Below are 19,735 nucleotides of genomic sequence, written 5' to 3'. Positions count from 1 at the left end.
TAAAGATGGAAATCAAAAAGTACTTTTGAAGAAGATATTCAATATAGGTGGATAAGCTAATTTGATAAACTTTTCAATGAAGTTTGTGACAATACGATCAACCTTAATGATCTTAATATCATTAATAATAATAAAATATTTTATTTTTATCGTTTCATTAGTAAAAAGAGAAGTTAAGGAGGCTTTAAAGAAAATCAAGGGTGAAAAATCAGTAAGACATGATGATATCTCAATTGAAGTGTGGAAATGTTTAGGAAATTTGAGAGTTTATTGTTTTACTAAACTCTTTAATATTATTTTAAAAAGTAAAAGTTGCCTGAGGAGTGGAGGAAGAGTAGGAGGAAGAGTATTTTGATCCCAATTTTAAGAATAAAGGGGATGCACATGAGTGTGCAAATTATAGAGGAACTAAGATGATGTGTCAGACATTAAAATTACGAGAAAGTGTAATTGAACATAGATTAAGATGCGTTACAAAGATTTCTCATAATCAGTGAGGATTTATGCCGGGCAGGTCTACTATGGAAGCTATACATTTATTGAGAGGTTTGATGGAGAAGTACATAGATAATAAAGAGGATCTATATATGATTTTTATTGATTAAGAAAAAGCTTACGATGAGGTTCCAAGGGAAGTCTTTGGAGAGTTCTAGAGAAGAAATGTGTTGATATGACGCATATTCAAGTGATTAAAGATATGTATGTTAAAGCTGTTATTTGTGTTCGAATAGAAGGAGGATTGACCTAATATTTTTCTTTTTTAGTTGGATTTCATCAGGGATCAACTTTAAGCCCATATCCTTTTGCTTTAGTTATGGATTATCTTACTGGACATGTACAGGAGGATATACCTTGATTTATGCTTTTCGCTGATAATATCCTTCTTTGTGGATAAGACTAGAGAAAGAGTTCAAGAAAAACTTGAATTATGAAGGTCTACATTGGAGTGTAAAGGCCTTTGTTTGTGTAGAACTAAAACGAAATACATGTAATGTAATTTTAGTAGTAGTAGCTCTAGTGGCAGAGTTGTAACTATAGGTGATAAAATCATTAAGAGGTATGAACGTTTTAGATATCTCGAGTCTATTGCTCAAAGTGATGGTGATATAGAGGGGGATGTTATTAGTAGAATTCAAGTTGGTTGGTTGAAGTGAAGGAATGCATGAGACTTACTAAGTGATAGAAATGTACCACTTAGGCTGAAAGGAAAATTTTATAAGTGGTGGTGACACCTGCAATGCTTTATGCCACAGAATATTGGCCTTTAAAAGAGAAGTATAAAACAAAGTTAAATGTTGCTGAGATGGGAATGTTTAGGTGGATTAGTGGCTTGACACTTAGAGACAAGATGCAAAATGAATATATCTGTGATAGGGTTGGTTTAGCTCTAGTGCTAGACAAGATTAGAGAGAGTTATCTTAGATGATTTTGTCACATTAAGCATCGACCATCTGATGATTTGGTTAGGAGAGTAGATGTTTTAGATTCGACTGATGTTAAGAAAGACAGAGGTAGACTTAAAAAACTTGGCATATTGTACAAAAAATAATCTTAATCTATTAGAATTAAATGAAAGTATGACACTCAATAGAACAAAATGGAGAAAATGGATTCATGTAGTCAATTCCACTTGGTGGGATAAAAGCTTGTTGTTTTGTTGTATTGCCATGCCCCTTCATATCGATTGTAATTATAATTATGTCAGTTTCCTTAGAATTCCATTTTATTATGGAAATTCCATATCATTTCGTGTGATTTGCTTTAAAGTTTCTTACTATTGCAGCTAAATGATACTGTTGACATACATGATAGCCAGAGAAGATGAAGTGCTTCTGCGTAAAATCTTCACAGAACTATAAATTTGGTGAATATTACTTGTCTGGCGAAGTATGAAAATATTGATGTCTTGGAACTCTGGTTTACTCCTAGGCTTTATATTACACTGATTTACTGTTTTCTTCCCTTCTCATTTTATAGGATTGTATCTTTCAAAAAGAATTTGGGATAACATGTGCTGTCTTCCCAATTGATGTTTGGAGACTTGGGAGTAAATTAAATTTGGGTACTTGTTCGTTGGCTTACTAATCGTAGTCGTAGTCTATGAATCCACATACTTTGTCTAGTTTATCTGCTGATATTGGTTGAAGGGTGACGAAGTTAGATTTGTTTGAAACAAACTTTCATTGCTCTTACGGTAGCGGGATATTGCAGGAGTATCAGTTGTGAAGAATCACTTTAGATGTTAATAGAAATAGATGCTGATGGTTGAAATTTTTCAATATTTTATTTGTTTTTTAGAGGAAAGCGGTGGCAAAGGTTCTAATTGATTTTCTTCGTACTCAAGAACTAGCTCAATGCTTACCTTAGTGGGAAATTGATGGAGGTTTAGATAATATACCCAAGCCTAAGAAAGCTCTTTTTAGGCGCGAGCTGTTTTGTCTGTAAACAAGATTCATTGATTTTAAACATGATTAGGAGATTTATCTTTTTATTTCATTGGTGTAGCTAGGAATTTTTACTTTTTATTGTCACAAATTGAGAATTTTAAAATACCTTTACTTTATTTCATTCTTGTTTTACCGACATTGAAGGTTTAATTTTTCTGTTAGCATATTATATTTCAAAAGGTAAGGTACATGTTGATTAATAACTTTATCGTCGAAATTTAAACTAAATGTGGTTAATGCAACCTAAAATAGAGTTTAAATTATGATTTCAATGAGTGCTGATAGTTTAAATCTAACATGAATTCAATATCTAATCATTTATGAATGATAAAAATTTAGACTTATGAACTTCACATATAAAGATATAAAGAGCATATTTAACTTATTACTTGAAAAATCCCCAAACGTCTTGCTCATAGGTTTAACCCCCCAAGTTCTGTTATTTTGATTAAATCGCTCATACATTCAATTCTTAAATCAGGAAACCTACATCTAAACAATTTACCACGATTTAGTTAACTTTAATGCATGTCATACCAAATTGTTATTAGGTTTCATAATTTACACCTTCAAAGCTTCTTAAAACCTATATAAGATTAAATCCTAATTATTTTCAATTTATTTCGTGTATCATTTCTCTATTTTGTAATATATTTCACATCTAAAACAATCAAACAACCTCTAATTGAAAGAAAATAAGATTAAAATATTATGGAAAGTGCAGACTAACCACTTGTTAGACTCTACAATGGGCTTGTACTTCAAGTAACTACTTTCAAATTACCGATCAAAAGGTTAAAACTTATTACATCGATGAACATCCATAGAAAACCTAAAACGTATTAAAGAGGGAGATTCATTAACGAAAAAGAACCTAAGGGTACCTGTTCTTTCATTCAATCTACTTCTTGCATCATGGGCAAACTTTAGTAATCTCTAAGTATGGTTGATACTTTCCGCTAAATTCAATATGATCTGATGTCAAAATCGGCACGCTCGTCCACAAAAATTATGGCGAAGACAATATTTCTTCAATAATTTAAACAACTCAATAAGAATATAAAGATAAGCACCTACAATTCGAGAATTTGGCGATCTCTCCCAATTCCTATAATTCTAAAGGTAGGAATTCTCTTCCAAACCTTAAACCTAAGACTCATAGTCCAATTTCATGCATAAACTCAGCCCTAAACATAATACGCCTATTTATACCCAACAATAATAATAAGAAAAGACTAAGTTGCTCTTAGGCATATAAAAGACAAAATTATCCTTATGCTAGGGCACCGTTTTAATAATACTCTCCCTCAGAATACATTTGTCCCTTAAGTGGAAAAAAATGTGTGCGTTCCTCTTCCACCACAACTATCTCTATCTCTTTATCCTATACCTCCTCGTTATGCATTATGAGAACTTGTATTTTCGATTCTTGTAAGTATCCTTGGATAAACTTCTCATTACATCGAAAACATAATCCCTTGGTTCTCTTCTTCATAATCTCTATTTCTGTAAGGCGCTTGAGTGTCGTTCCTGATCATGGTTTATTATTCTTGTCTTGTGCAACATTCATCTATACTTCCACTATTTGGGCTTTTGGTATCATCGTAGTTGTAGTCGTTCAGTAGGACGCTCCGTCTGTGCTGTTCCTACTAGCCTTCTCCATCTACTTCTTGTCCTCCACCATCTGGCTAGCTCTGTGACTCCCTCAATCCCCACAGTCTCAATAGTTGGAGTGCTGCCCGTGTGTCAGACTTTAAGCACTTCATGAAATTTCTCTTCAACCCGCTTCAAATATCCCCCACAGTCATCCCGACAATAGTTCAAATCTCTCTCTATATTCCATCACCGTTTTCTCATGAGTCAATGTATAGAATTGCTAGGGTCTTTTTCCCAAATAGCTCAGAAACATTCTAATAAATACTCCTTAAATTCATCACACTAACGGATCAGGTATCTAGCCTTCATCTACTGAAACCATGCTAGGGCATTTCCCTCCAAACACAATCCATTCGCCATGAGCTTCTCCTCTCCATTTAATCCATTTACTGCGAAGTATCGATCCACCCGATACACCCAACTCATGTGTGTTTTTCCCCTAAAAAATCGTCATCTTCAATTTCTTAACTCTAGCATCTCTACACCAACTTTCTCTCTCTCTGTTGTTTGAATCCCCTCCTTTGATCATAGCCATATCCCATCCCGCTTCTCGTCTTTCTTCTTCTACTCTCCCATATCTCTTGTATAATCTCTTCATCGTGATTCGACCCAACTGCCTCCATCATAATCTCTCATCCACCCCCAATAAGAGCCCTGAGATGTGGTTCGTGATGGGGGAATTTTCCTCATGTTCCTCACGTTCAATCTCTTTTCCTTTAGGTATTGCAAATTGAGCCACTGGCAGGGTCTTGGATTACATATTAATGAGCCTCTTTATCATCTCTCAAATTTCTCCCATGTTCTCAAATCAGTCCTTCATTTAGTTCTCTATGGAGAAAGATCTATCCTCAATGGTGACGAACTTTTCTTCTATCCCAAATATGATTTGGTTACTCTCTTCCTCTAAATTTTTTACCAAATCACTTACTTCTCTTGGCTGTTATCCTTTCCATAATTATTTTTTGATCACAAAAGACAATTTTTATATGCTGAAATCCGTCATCTGTTTTCAGATGAGACAAATCAAGTGACTATTCTGCAAGTTAGTGATCCAGGATAACTTCAATCCGTTCGTGGCTTCCCAGGTAGCGCCAATCGCGACTGTCAGTTAGTTGCGGTCCCATCTTCCCAACTAGTTTGGAATCGCGACTGCTGCTTGAGGGAAGAGCTGGAACGTGAGAAAGATGGGAGTTACAAAACGGGTACTGGAGAATGTTGGGAGTTTCTTGTCTCTGTACGCTGCTTCCCAGGTACTACTTTCCCAAGTAGCTCTTCACGATTATTTGGTATACAACTCGGGAGGAAGAGAAAAGGGGAGTTTCGGGTCCCTGTACGCCGCTTTTCCTGACGTTGCCTTTCCAGGTAGCTTTGATCGTAACTGTATCGGGTAGACGACGCAGAAACAGGAGAGACGTGAGTTATGGATCTCTATATGCTGCGATTTCATCGATTTCATTGGTCTTCATACAAGAAGAAATACATGATTCCTTCGTGGCCCCGCAAGCTGAAATGCTCGAGTTTCGGGTCTCGATCAGCTGTGATCTCGTTGTGGCTTTTCTATACGCCGAGTTCCCGTCATGGATCAAAATTCTGGCTTTTGATGTTCGATCATTTTTCTTTGGTTTCTAGAACTGACTATTCTTATATTAATTTGATACGATCCGATGTTTCACAGAAATTAGGGCAAACACAATATTTCTTCAACAATTCATACAACTCAACAAGAATACAAAGACAAGTACCTACAATTCGAACGGTAGACTATCTCTCCCAACTCCTACAATTTGAGAGGTATGAAATCTTTACCAAACCTTAAACCTAAAACTCATAATCCATTCTCATGTATAAACCCAACCTTAAACATAATTAGCCTATTTATATCCAGCAATAATAATAATAAAAAAACAATTAAGTTGCCCTTAGGCATATAAAAGGCAAGATTGCCCTTAGGCTAGGCATCGGTGTGACAAATTCCTACAAAAATGAGCACAATAAGCATTATAGAAGACAAAAAAATGACCATCAGAGATGGAACAAAATATGAGAAGGGCCTTTCCATTCTTTTATGATTGATGTCAGGTTGCCAACTAAATCTATTCTGATACTTCGTGGTATCCTGCCACATTGTCATTGTGCTGTTGTTACCTAAGGGAGAAACATGATAGAGAAAATGCAAAATAATGTTTCAATGGGTAAGTAGGGGTTAAGCTGATTTCACATCGAACTACAAAACGCAATCTGCCTTCCTTCCCATGTTGAATGGCTGGGTGGGGAAAATAACACCTCCCTTAAAAACCTAAATATCAACACCATTATATCATAGTATTGGGCTAGGCTAGAGGAAGGCATGGGTCTTGGTGCCCCTACTGTGAATTTGCTCATGATTCCTTCAAACATCTAAGGTTATGCATCTTTTAAAATAATCATTTTTTCAAATATCCCATCATCTTAGTTCATAATTCATGCTCTTTAATATAATTACGAGTAGATGCAATCCGTTAATCACAAATATTTTTCAGCTACGTAAAAAATGTTTGGTTTGCTGCAAAAGGCTTGCAAGTTAAACTGAAAACATGTAACAATCCTATCCAGCAATCCCTTATAATGCAAAGTTGCTTTATATACTGTACATCTGGATATTTTTTTGGTTCTTTCCAAGAAAAAACTTTTGAGAGAAATGCTGTCAATTTTTATCACGGATAAACACCACTTTTTACGAACACAAATTGTTTAATTTCTGCTAATAAAGTATTGGTGCTTTATGGAACCTTTCATGTTGTGGAAGATCCATTTCTTCCTGTAATAAGGTACCAATCTGTCTTTTTTGATATTATGAAGGCGAACATGGTCTTAACTAAATAGGCTTTGGTTGTTTGGTAATGCCAGTACATGTATGTGTGTAATTTTTTGTAGTTAATGAATTTAGTTCTTATAAGTTTTTGTGATCATGTTCTTCCTCCTCTCCCTTTTTCAGTGAAGTTTAAAATCTATTTAAAGTTTCCATATTTTTAATGTATCGTAGGGAGATGACCTTCGGGCTCACTGATTGTGAGTGGTAGGTGCCATAGTTATAAACTGCTTTATTTTTATTTCCGGCGTCCATTATTTGAAAACCCGAAAAAGTGTATATCTAATTTTGAGGGTAGAATATCTAGTTAAGTTTTAAGAGGATTGGAATTATCTCTGGTGAATCTTAGATTAGTCTAATCATGGAATAGTTGTTATAACCAAGCTTAGAAGCTTGAGGGAGGATGGATAATTGTGACGATGGATCGTCTTGGTCACTACCCAATTCCATTTTACTATGAAATGACAATAAAATGATACTAACGTGAACAGCGTTATAACTTTTTCCTTACATCAAAGACAATTCACATCTAATATGATAGTAAACAATGCTTCCAACTCCAAGGTACAACTAATAACTTAGAACTTAGCCTTCAATGACCATATCAATCTCAATTTTGTCTAATAAATATTAACATAAATCGAGGTGAGTTCGAAAATAATTTAGTAGTAAATCACTGTTCTAGATTATAATATTTTTAAATAAAAAGAAAACAATATCAGGAGTTTGAATTGCTTGGATAACACTTAAAAAAATCAAACTGAACTGAATTTATTTGCTTTGTTTGGCGTGATTGTTAAAGTATTGGTTTAATTATTAGCTATAATTTTTTCTTTTTTTGGTCATTAATTCATTTTGCTTTTGTAAACTTGATCAAACTAAAAATCAATTTATATTTATTTCTTTAAATATTAAATGAATAAAACCATATAAATAAGAAAAGGACATACTATTAGTGTGAATTTTTCTATTCCATATGTTTAAATTATAGATTCTAATCAAGATTACTTTGTATTCTTCTTAAGATTTGTTATTTAAGCTAAAAAATTATGAGGTTCATTATAAAAGTTTATTATATTTTGGTTCAAAGTTGAATCAAATTGATGAAGCTAAAACTTGGTTTGATTTTATTTGTTTTGAATAATAGTTTAGTTTGTTTGATTTTGAAAAATTTTCAAGTAAAATCATTTGGTTTAGCCAATCCATAAATCAAACTATCCAAGCTGATCAACTGAATACCTCAAAACAATATGAATGCTAGTCAACATACTTAAACTATAAATAAATCATAGAACATGACTCTTCATATCGATAACAATGATAATCATAAACATTATTCCTCAATCTTGGTTATTAACAATGAAATCGAGGTATTCGATAGAATTTTGGAGGTGTGAAGTTGAAAGGAAATAAATCATATATATATATATATATATATACATATTTAACACAACAATCAATAGATCACTATTTAATTATATCATTTTACGTACTTGAATATTAATATTCTTATTTTAAATCTATCCCAACATTAGGGCTAAAAAAAGTAATAATCTCTATGTGCAGGTATAATGTGTTCCTAACTAGTAACATAAGAGGGTGTCCTTTATCTTTGATATAGATATGCAAGCATTTAAATATATATTTTATTTGATTTCTCCTTAACATATAATTTTTTATTTTTACGGAACATTGTATTGTCTAGTATGAGTAGTTGAAAGACCTACACTTTATTCATAGCAATACAAAGAATCGTTTACATGAGAGATAAATTATTGAAAGCCATTTATGATGATAATCTTGTAATAATAGTATTATCTCATGCATATAAAGAAAAAGAATCTTAACTAAATCCATAGACTGTATCTAGTTTAGAAAAAAATTAACTATTGATCTAATTTAGAAAGAAAATTTCCTACTTATATACGTGCAAGCAATACTCATTAAACCATTCATCATCGCTTGAGCCTCAATCCCTATAAGCCAATCATTATTCCAAGCTGAAGACATATAATAAAATTACTTGAATTGCTTAATGTCTAGGATGCAAAAATATACTTCATTAATTAATTAATTAATTACCATTAAGTTTACCTCCATATACGTGCAATCATTTATAAATTGTGATTTTTTCTTGAATAATTATTAAATTATTTCTATGTAAAAAATTATAAATTTTAACTTAATTCAATTATTTTGATTATCTTATGATGCAATGATAAGTGAATAATTTCCTTCTAAAAACTGAAGGTTTTTTTTTCTTATAACTATTTATAATCTAGTGTTTGAATGCGGATTAAATTAGTTGGAAACAAAGTGAAGAAACTCAAGGTATAGGGTTCGAGCACTCACCCCAAAAATAAAAAAACCTATTTATAATTTAAATAATTCTTATCTCATAAAATTTAGTCTAAACATACAAACGAATTGTTAAGTCATTTTCATTTAAATGCTTATAATTATAAAGGCTGATATAATTTGTAAAATTGTATTAATTATCTCTATAGTTATATATTACTTTGTATCTACTTAAAAATCATATATTAAAGCAATGGTTGGTTTAAGTTATCATCAATAATAAACCTCCCTTTTGAAATACTCTCACTATTTATATTTATAAATTCTTATCGCAATTAAATATTCAATTCAAATTTTATTGAAGTAGATACTAATCCAAAACTACATAATGAAATCCTTTATATTTTCTCTCTGATTGAGGGAAAACTTAGAGTTAAACTACCACTCATTCTAATCATCTCATTCATGGATTTGGGAAGCTTAGAGTAACTAAATAGTCTATTTGAAACCCTAAGATGTCGAGCCATCACCTTTTCCTCCAATTTCAACCCTAGAATCAAGAATCAAACTCCCTCATTGCCATTTCTCAATACCCCATCTTTAGGCTGCTTCGATGCACACCACCTGCACTAATTTGAGTCACTTTTTAACCATGTTTATGCTCGCATTCTAGCTCATTTACATCTTGTCCCTTTCCTTAGTTGCTCTTCTCTTTCACTCATCTGCTTGCTCTCTCTCTTTCCTATCTTATGTTAACATAACAACTCTCACTCTCTTTCCCGCAATTGCTTTTTAACTTCCACCATTTGTTTCAGTCCACCATTTAATTTTTGTCTTCTTGAGTGTAATATATCAATACTTATCGTACAAGTAATAATAGTATTATACTTTATAATCTATTTATTATTAAAGAAATGCTAAGTCGTAAATATGAAATCTCTTCTTAATACACATTCACTTAATCTTATGATTTATTGATGTAGTTATGTTATTTAATATTTCTTTATTTTTAATATGTTTTAAAATAAATTAATCTATTTGGATTCATAATTATAATGACATGTTTTTGACATTATTGATTTTTTTTGTAGCATAAAAATTTTCTAACTCCCTGATCATGTTCTTAATTTGTGCTAATCTGAAAAAGGGATATTTTCTACTGAGTTAAGTAGGTTGATTGGGTAGTGACCAAGACAATCCATTATTTAGAAGATCCATTTAGAAGATTCAGTTGCACTACTGAGTTAAATAGGGTTGATTGATGTTGTTGAGCTCTTTGGAACTTGTTCTTTCCGGGATTATTATGTATTACAATTTTATTGCTTGTTTTGTAACTCCAATTTTTTGCTACATCTTGAGATGGAAGATGTAAATGTATCGATGATCTCTGGCTTCCATGCTGTGTTTACTTTTAAAAAGCATCCTGATAGCGTTCTTCTAGAGATTTGGAAGTTTTATTTATCACTTGAAACCTAATCTAACCTAGCATAATTGTTGCTTATTTGGATTCTAGCACATCTATATATACACAATTATTTTCTTTCAGAAAAGTTGCTTATTGGCTGAGCAAAACTGAACAAGATGCAAAAGTTTACAAGAAAAACTTTTTTAAATTTTCATGCTTATTCCAGTTGTTACCCAAACTGTTGTTTAGGTTTTTTGCACGGTGATTTCATAATGATTTGTTCTAGTAATCGACATAATCTAATAGTAAAGCATTCAGAAGTTCATTGGGGTGATTAACGCAGCCTGGAGTTGTTGTTCACTTCTGTTTCTTGTAAAAGAATGTTTTTGTTTTTGAGGCATGATAATCCTTTGATCATAACCGTTACCTTGCTGAGTTATTGTCTTTAACTACTGTTGGATGTGCATAAACTTGAATTGCTAAGAGTGCTTTTGATGAAGTGTGGGGCCTTTTGCTATTTTAGTAGCTATTGTTTATATACTATCCCTGATTAGAGATCTGAATTTATATTTTTTATTTGGGCAGGTTGATGGTATGGATGTTTTTGCAGTGAAGCAAGCATGCGAATTTGCTAAAGATTATGCACTAAAGAAGGGACCAATGGTTAGTAATTTGTTGCCCTGATTTTTTTTTTCTTGCTTGATTGTCAAGTTTCTATTTATGTAGCCACTTAGAATTGTATATTTTAATTGCCACTATTCATGATAAGTTTTTTTGCATCATTATTATTATTTTTTGGTATCAAGCGCATTCATTCTCAAAATTGTTGTCATTTTTTTTAGCCTTATCTTGACAATTTGTACTCTATTCATAACAGTTTCTTTTTTGTCTATCTTGTTTTTTTATCTATTACATTCATTCTCAAAATTTTTGTCGTCATTAGTCTTATCCTGAATTTCTTTAGCCAACTTTGTTATTTTCCATTCTTTTCTTTTCCTAAACGCCTAACATATCTTTTATACATTTTACATTCATTCTAACACTCTACACTTCTCATAATTCTTAGACACTATTTTTATCTGCCCGTTATATTGATTTATGTTAAAACCTTTTTTTAATGCCCCAATTACGATGTCTATTTTACATCATATTATCTTCAATAGATGATATCTCATCTTGAGCTGCTGATTTGGCCTTCTTACTAAGATGCATCAAGCATCATCCATGCAGGCCTATAATGAAACTCTAGGACTGTGGTCTTCATGTTTGATATGGGTAGTTCGAGTAGTAATATCAAGTATACTACATGACTACATAGCTTTGAGTAGCAACCATACATCTTTTAGGAGCCTTGAAAGACCTTGATAAATTTGGGGTTAGCAATTAACAGATGTTTATGTGGATCATGATTGTTAGCCATCTATTCTATGACACATGGTCATGCTTCTCTATTAACTTTACAAAAAGGTGCAAGGTAGTCACTCCTTTTCGCCTCCACAACATCAGCCATTTAATAATCATTCCAATCTGGCAACTGATTAGCAAACACTATGACCATGTTAACTTGACACTTTCGCAACAACTAGTGAGGAAAAAGCCTTCCAGTCTTCTGTCAACCGGTTCAGAGGTGGGGGTACATGTATCATAGCGAACACTATGACACATGGTCATGCTTCTCTATTTACTCGACAAAAAGGTGCAAAGTAGTCATTTCTTTTCACCGCCACAACATCAGCCATTTAATAATCATTCCAATCTGGCAACTGATTAGCAAACACTATGACCATGCTAACTTGACACTTTCGCAACAACTAGTGAGCAAAAAGCCTTCCAGTCTTCTGTCAACCGGTTCAGAGGTGGGGTAGATGAAGTAACTACAGGGTGAAGCATCTAGTGCTCTTATGGTTTAGCCATGTGTTTAAATACTTTATGCATCATTATAATAAAGCTTTTTCTCCACCCGGGATCACTAGACATCTTTAACAGAGAAGGGAGCATAAATTTGAAAGCTATGAACTTAAATTGAAACCTATCTATACAAATTTTGGAAGAAGCTAAATATTCTCCAAGGACCAAATCATTCGTTGCTTTTCTTTTTTCTCTTCACATCTATGCCTATCTGATATACCTTTCTCCCTTCACTATCACCTTCATCGTGATCCATATTGCTTAAAGAATTTCCATAGCTGGATTTTATGGAGCCATTGTTTGCGCCAAAATGTTGATAACAACATGCATCGCGTTATGAGATAATTATTTGTCAATCTTTTAGTCATTGATTTGCCACATATCTATTTTTATATTCTCATTTATGCCACACTTTAACTTCACTATCAATAATTTCCTTACCACTCACCCCTTAGATCAGCATAATGTAGCTAACCTAATTATAGTTTTTAAAATTGACTTTTTGATTTCCATAATTTTATCTTAGTGATAGTCTATTGAGACACTTTTTATCTTAACCATATAGCTTTGACTTTATATCGTGAAAAGTGAATGATATGGATATTGTTTGTTTCTGTTTGGTTGAATTTGAAATTTATGTGGTACAATACATTTTGTAGTGTTATGAGAGGAAAGAAGAATAATGACGTTGAAATGAGGGGATTGAGGGGTAGAGAGAAATAGAGAGTGCTCATGCCTTTTCTTCTAATCACTAGTTCTGCAGGTCAGTTGGTTTGCAAACAAAATTGAACCTCAAACATGGTCTGTATTTTCTGGACACTTTGAATGCAAAAACTGGCCTAACTGACGTGACATCTAATTATAACATGATTGGTTGATTCACCACAAAACACGAGAAAGCTCAAACAATGTTAGCACATCCCTCATCGTGCTGAATCTACAAATTCCATGAACATTGCTATAACTGTAAAACAAGGAAATAATGTATTTTCAAGTATGTTTTTTAATGGATATAAACATTATTAGGTAACTTTTAGATTGGAATTTATGAGGGGCATTGCTTGCAAAATGATCCCGATGATTATGTAACTTGTAGTTTGGAATTTACAAGGGGCACTGCTTACGATATGATCTTAATGATTGCTACTTATGAAACCATTCTAGCAGAGGAAAATAAGCTTGATAGGCAAGATATTCATCATCACACACCATGGACTCTTTATGCCTATCATCTTTTTGATCCGGCCTGTGTGTGTCATTTATAGCACTAAGCATTGACACTAAAATGACTTTGTTTGTTTTTAAGGTGAATGGATGTTGGCCTATTTTACACCCCCACGTCATTTGTTAATTCCACAATAACAGAAATATTTATACTTATTAATGTTGGTTCACAAATCTATGAAGCTTTTCCAAAGGAGTGGTGAATGTTAAAGCATTCTTGTTGGAGAAACTTAATTTTCTCTGGTGGGGAGATTTATGGTCTGTTTGAGGCAGCTACAACTTATTAAAAAACTGTTGCACAACAGCTGTATCAGGTAGCTGCTGCGTAGAAGCTGACTGTCTGTTTGTTTTTGGTAGTTTTACAATAGTTGTGCTGCAGTTGTTGCTGAGCAAATAACCTTCATGCCTCAGTAGTATAGTGATGTTTATTACATAATTGATCTAGCTAGCGCATTTCATACTTGAAATCAAATATCTAGTTTGAATGTTACAAAATAAAAACAGTAATCTCACAAAGCAGTAACACGACAATCCAAATTTAAATAAAAAGACTATTAAAATAACAATTAATAATATGATAATATTTTTTTTAAAATGCATTTGGTTAATATCACGAGATAATCCGTCCTCTAACGAAACTCTCCACACTTGATCACTCTCGACGATGAAATCTTTGAACCGATCCGCTCACCTAAAGAAGTCCCTATTCTCTGATCTTTTTCTTTGACACTTGTAAAATTGTCTTCCTTGGTTATATAGCTGTCGCGAAATAAACATGAAATATTGTAGTCCATGATAACAATATAATGTTCTGGAGGTACCAGAAGTCCTCAAGCTCATCTTTTTTGAAAGTCTAAAACCACAAAGCAGATAACCTTAGATACAATATCAGTAATAAAGAATAGTGGAAATGCTCAATTCAAGTTTTATGAAACTGTGAGGTTTTAGAGAACAAGAGTATAAACCAACAAATCTGTCACTATAAGAAGAAAATTGATCTTAAAAAAATATGAGTTCTTGGTTGTCTTTAAACCATGCAATAACGAGCTCGTATGTATCACACATGCATATCCAAAAAAGGCCATCCAAAAGAATCTCAAAAGTTTTGAAAAAGAAAAGAAATTTGGTTGCCTTCATTGGGATTCCACACGTGTCAAGAACCAACAGTAACATATAGGCCATCCAGAAGAACTCATAAGGTCGAACATCTCATCATAGACTTTCAAAACAAAAAATAAAATATGTAATACAAACTTACATTACATATTGTACCCACAGTTGTCTCATCGACCATCCAAGTGTGAAAAAAAGACATGCAAAAGAACTGAAAATAACATTGAGATTCAAAATGTACATCATCACATAAACCATCAATACAATAAACAATAAAAAATTTTCACAATACATTGAAATAAAGTAACAGCACTTAAAAAACATACAGTCACTCTATTCACTTGCTAACGATGGCATCTGTAATTTGCTCCCTCAACTATGATCTCCTCTACACCTTCCCCATTTTGGGTGCAAGTCTCAGACAAATCACTTTCAATTTGTGATAAAGATTATTTTAAGCAATATTCATATGATCCAACAGGGACATGTGAATGACATTCATCAGTCATATTGAAGTCAATGTTGTTCTGCGAAGAATGCTGCCGAATATAATTGTGGAGTGACATTGTGGCGGCCACAATCTGTACTTGTTTAGGAAATATATATATATTGGCTCTACTGCAGTATGACTCAATTTTCCTTTCAAACTCCAAATATCCTTTTAATGACACGGCTTAAAGATGATTATCTCTTGTTAAACATCTCTTTTCTACCCCGAGTGACATTGATATCTCTTTCCAAGTCAGAAATGTGATATTTGGTATGAGGAAAGAGTTTGGGATACCCTATTTGTAATAGATATGCAACCTCAACCAAGTAATATTTTCATAATGTAATATTAATCATCAGTATTGCATAAGATATTAGTATTTCATTTGTTCATATTCAAGCTAAATTGGAGGTGTCATATGAAACATGTTAAACCATATGGGGTGATCCACAAGAAACTCCCCAACCCACTTGTTACCTATGTATGTAGATATCATGCAAGTAGAGCACACGACATGTGAGCTGTAATATTCATATATTGAACATAATACAACTGCAATTATTCTCGTGTCTTTCTCTATTTGTGATATTCATTGTTTATTCAGCTAGCACATATAAATAACACTGAATTAGAAAGAAATACATTGCACATAAAAAAATAGCATATAAATAACACTGTATTGCAAGAACTGCATTAAAGATGTCAAAATAATAAAAAAATGAAAAACCAAACACAACGAATGTAGCATATAATGTCCACAGTTAAAATTTCACATAAAGATGTCAATCAAAATAAAATTCATGCATCTCGATTGTCGTAGTAATAGTGTAAATAATTAATCATACGGTCAAGTTTCATTGACATATATCTAGTCGGTTCTTCTAACAACTTATGAAAAACAATTAAGACGACATACCCTCATCAATTTCTGGAGTATCTTTCAGAATTCTTACAATCTGTTGAATAGAATTCACATTTGATCCAATGGGCTCATTGGCGCATGAAGTCACTAATTGAGATATCTGATTTCTAATGAAAGCAACATCATCTTTTTTTCTTTTTCTCTATCATTGGGCGTTTGGATCGACTTGTAGATCCTACTTCATTTAGGTTTGGGTTGGACCCCTCATTGGCCCAGCAGATTGCTCCGCTTCTAAATGCTCAGCTCTGCCTTCGTGCATTCTCTCGCTTTGTGCCTATGCTTGATCACCAGTGGCCACCACTCCACTGAACAGACAATCCAACTTATTTTCAAGCTTAGGGTCGATGTTACTGAACTTGAATTTTTTCGAGGCTGGCACGACCTACTAATCATTTAAAATTTAATTTGATTAATATAACTTAAAAAATTTAAACAAGTTTACGTTTCAAACATTCTTACATCCAATCTCTTGGTTCACCGTTCTTCAGAAGCATCGATGGTTCGCTTTAGAGGATCCCAACTCAAGCCTTTGGATCCTCGCTTTATATCTTTTCCATATTTTCCAGTTCTTTTTTAACTTATCCCATTTGTTTTTAAATTGCATTATGTGGTATTCTCTTTCTGTGCTTTCCTTAAACTTTTTTATTATATTCTGCCAACATTTCTTGTTAAAATAGGAGGTTGTTCTATTTTCCAATTCAAGCTTCTTAACGTAGAGATCATAGAATATTAATGTTATCTCTTTATTCCAGGAAGCAGACAAATTGTTTTCTTTTGTCTTGCTTATCACGACAACTAGCATGCTAAGAACTAAACAACATAAATTTTAGGGAGATACACAAAGAAAAGATACAAAAACAGCTGAAATCAATTAACATATTGTCACCATCGCACATTAACCATCTACCACCACCACATCATTTGCACCAAGATACCGCCACCATCACATCAACACCCAAGAAACCACCACCATCACATCAACACCAACAAGCTATCACTGCCTCAACACCAACACTATCACCACCATAGCACTGTCTCATCAACAACACTATCATCACCATAGCACTGTCTCATCAACAACACTATCATCACCATACCATCACCACCAACACCAACTCCTCAAAACCACACCAACACTAACACCAACAACAACACCACACCAACACCACTACCACATCACCACTACCACCACAACATTACAACCACCACCAACACCACAATACCAACACTACCATCATGAAAAACCTATTGCCACCACACCACCACCTCCACATAACACCAACACCACATCATCACTATGACACCATCACTACCACCATATGACCACAACCACCACCAACGCCACAATACGCACACCAATATCACCGCCACCATAACATTATAACCACAATATTTTGGGCAACCACCAACAACCACGACAAAATTTCGGGCAACTACCATAACAACACAACCACTATTTCGGGCAACCACCAAAATCATAACACAATCACCATATTTTAGGCAAACACCATAATCACAAAACCCAACATTTCTGGAAACCACCACAAAATCACTACCATTGATCCGTCTGCAGGGGCTGGCTTTCATGTTTAACAGGAACATTCTACTGCTGTGGCATTTTGAACATACAATTTTGATAGTCATACAGTGATTATCAACTATTTCTGGATGCTTTCCTGCTGTTTAATAATATTGGGTTGATTTCCTCTTTCTTTTAGCAATTACATTCAAGTGGACCATTCTCTGAGTATCTTTTCTTTTCCAAATACGCAGATCCTTGAAATGGATACCTACAGGTACCATGGTCACTCGATGTCTGATCCTGGAAGCACTTACCGAACACGTGATGAGATTTCGGGTGTAAGACAGGTCAGTTTTTTCAGAATCTTAAATTTTAGAAGTGCTTTATTTCATTCAGTGATTGATTCAACCGAGCCATCTGTATAATTGTTTTCACAGGAGCGTGATCCAATTGAAAGAGTTCGGAAATTGATCCTCTCCCATGAACTTTCCACTACTTCTGAACTCAAGGTAAATTTACTAACCTATTATTTTAAAATCTACTGCTTCCGAGCTCAAGGAAAATTTACCATCTTATGCTTCTAATATCCTGTCTAAACAGAATGAACTTTTTTAACATAAAATTCAGTACAAAAAAAAGGAACTTGGGGTTTAACATTTCAGAATAGAAAAAACTAAAAAGTAATTTTTCCCTGTTATCACAGGATATCGAAAAGGAACTCAGAAAAGAGGTAGATGATGCTATTGCCCAGGCCAAGGTAACTAGTGCTTTTCTAATGGAAACCGTGTTTAAGAAATTTAACCATTTTTAGCTTACATTTATGGTTTAGATTGCTCCTAACATTATTCCCCTGCCTTTTTTTCAGGAAATTCCCCTGCCTGATCCGTCTGAGTTATTTACTAATGTGTATGTTAAAGGTCTTGGTGTAGAGGTAATGAAACTTTGGTGCATCTATCTTCCATCTCCTAGTATTGTTTTTTTTTCCCTTTTTTCTTCGGAAACAAATCTATCATATTACACAATATACTCGGCCGCCCAATATTTTCTCACGAAATACCATTTTATTGAATCTAAGCATTCGATTGTACAAAAGATTTTGACCAATTTTTTAAATAACATGTAAAAACTTTGGCTTTGTAATTAAAATCAAATCCATAATGAATTGCAATAATTAGTTTACTTGAAATATCTCAACTGAAATTCTTAATAGGTGAAAATATGGACCATCTACTTTAGTTATTGCTACTAACTCATAAGAAGCTTGAATATCTGAAATAATCTTTTGTAGGTTTGAGCATAAACTTTCTGTTGTCATTGTGCCAACCTTATAATTTGTTTAACTTGCAATATTCCGCAACAGGCATTTGGAGCAGATAGGAAGGAGCTGAGGACTGTTCTTCCTTGAACCGGGATTTTGTAAGCCAGTAAATTGTTTTCCGAGTCAGATTTAAAATAAACGTGGGAAGGCAAAATTTCAGTCAACTGTTACCGTACTAATGATTCTTTCTGTAAAAAATCCCATCATCCCTTCCTTATTTTTAACTTGCAGTATAATTTTTCTGGCTATACTTTTGCAACATTACCTTTTATTTTTTGGGACTTCCTATTGCTCAATAATTGCTCGCGCCTTATTGCCACTATTATGTTTTGGTATTTGATTGAGGATTTTTTCCTTGTCCTTTAGTTTAGCATAGAAGTTCAAATATTCTCTTCCTGTTATTTTAAAAGATTAGTTTCAAACGCTAACTTATCTAAACAAAAATAGTTTATTGTCAGGCGGAGTAGACAGATGAATTTGTAGTGAAAGATGTTCCTGATGCCCTAAATGCTTTGTATTCGCCCCTAAATTTCTAATGAAAAATTAGTGTACATGCAGTTATAATAAAATGTTTTTTTATTGAT

The 19,735-nt window shown here is 33.4% G+C and overlaps 1 protein-coding gene across 1 annotated transcript in view; it reads left to right on the top strand.

Moving 5' to 3' along the window:
* The window catches only part of LOC110038179 (pyruvate dehydrogenase E1 component subunit alpha-1, mitochondrial-like), a 28,972-nt gene extending 9,493 nt beyond the window's left edge, over positions 1 to 19,479 (top strand). The window contains exons 3-8 of the mRNA XM_020742949.1: positions 11,240 to 11,317; positions 18,085 to 18,180; positions 18,271 to 18,342; positions 18,537 to 18,590; positions 18,699 to 18,764; positions 19,194 to 19,479. Of these exons, the coding sequence (XP_020598608.1) occupies positions 11,240 to 11,317; positions 18,085 to 18,180; positions 18,271 to 18,342; positions 18,537 to 18,590; positions 18,699 to 18,764; positions 19,194 to 19,238 (411 nt within the window). The 3' untranslated portion in view covers positions 19,239 to 19,479. The remainder of the gene's footprint in view (positions 1 to 11,239; positions 11,318 to 18,084; positions 18,181 to 18,270; positions 18,343 to 18,536; positions 18,591 to 18,698; positions 18,765 to 19,193) is intronic.
* Positions 19,480 to 19,735: the final 256 nt, after the last annotated feature.

This window comes from Phalaenopsis equestris, unplaced genomic scaffold, assembly GCF_001263595.1.
Source record: "Phalaenopsis equestris unplaced genomic scaffold, ASM126359v1 Scaffold231961, whole genome shotgun sequence".
Taxonomy (NCBI): domain Eukaryota; kingdom Viridiplantae; phylum Streptophyta; class Magnoliopsida; order Asparagales; family Orchidaceae; genus Phalaenopsis; species Phalaenopsis equestris.
This window is presented reverse-complemented; position numbering and strand designations above follow the sequence as displayed.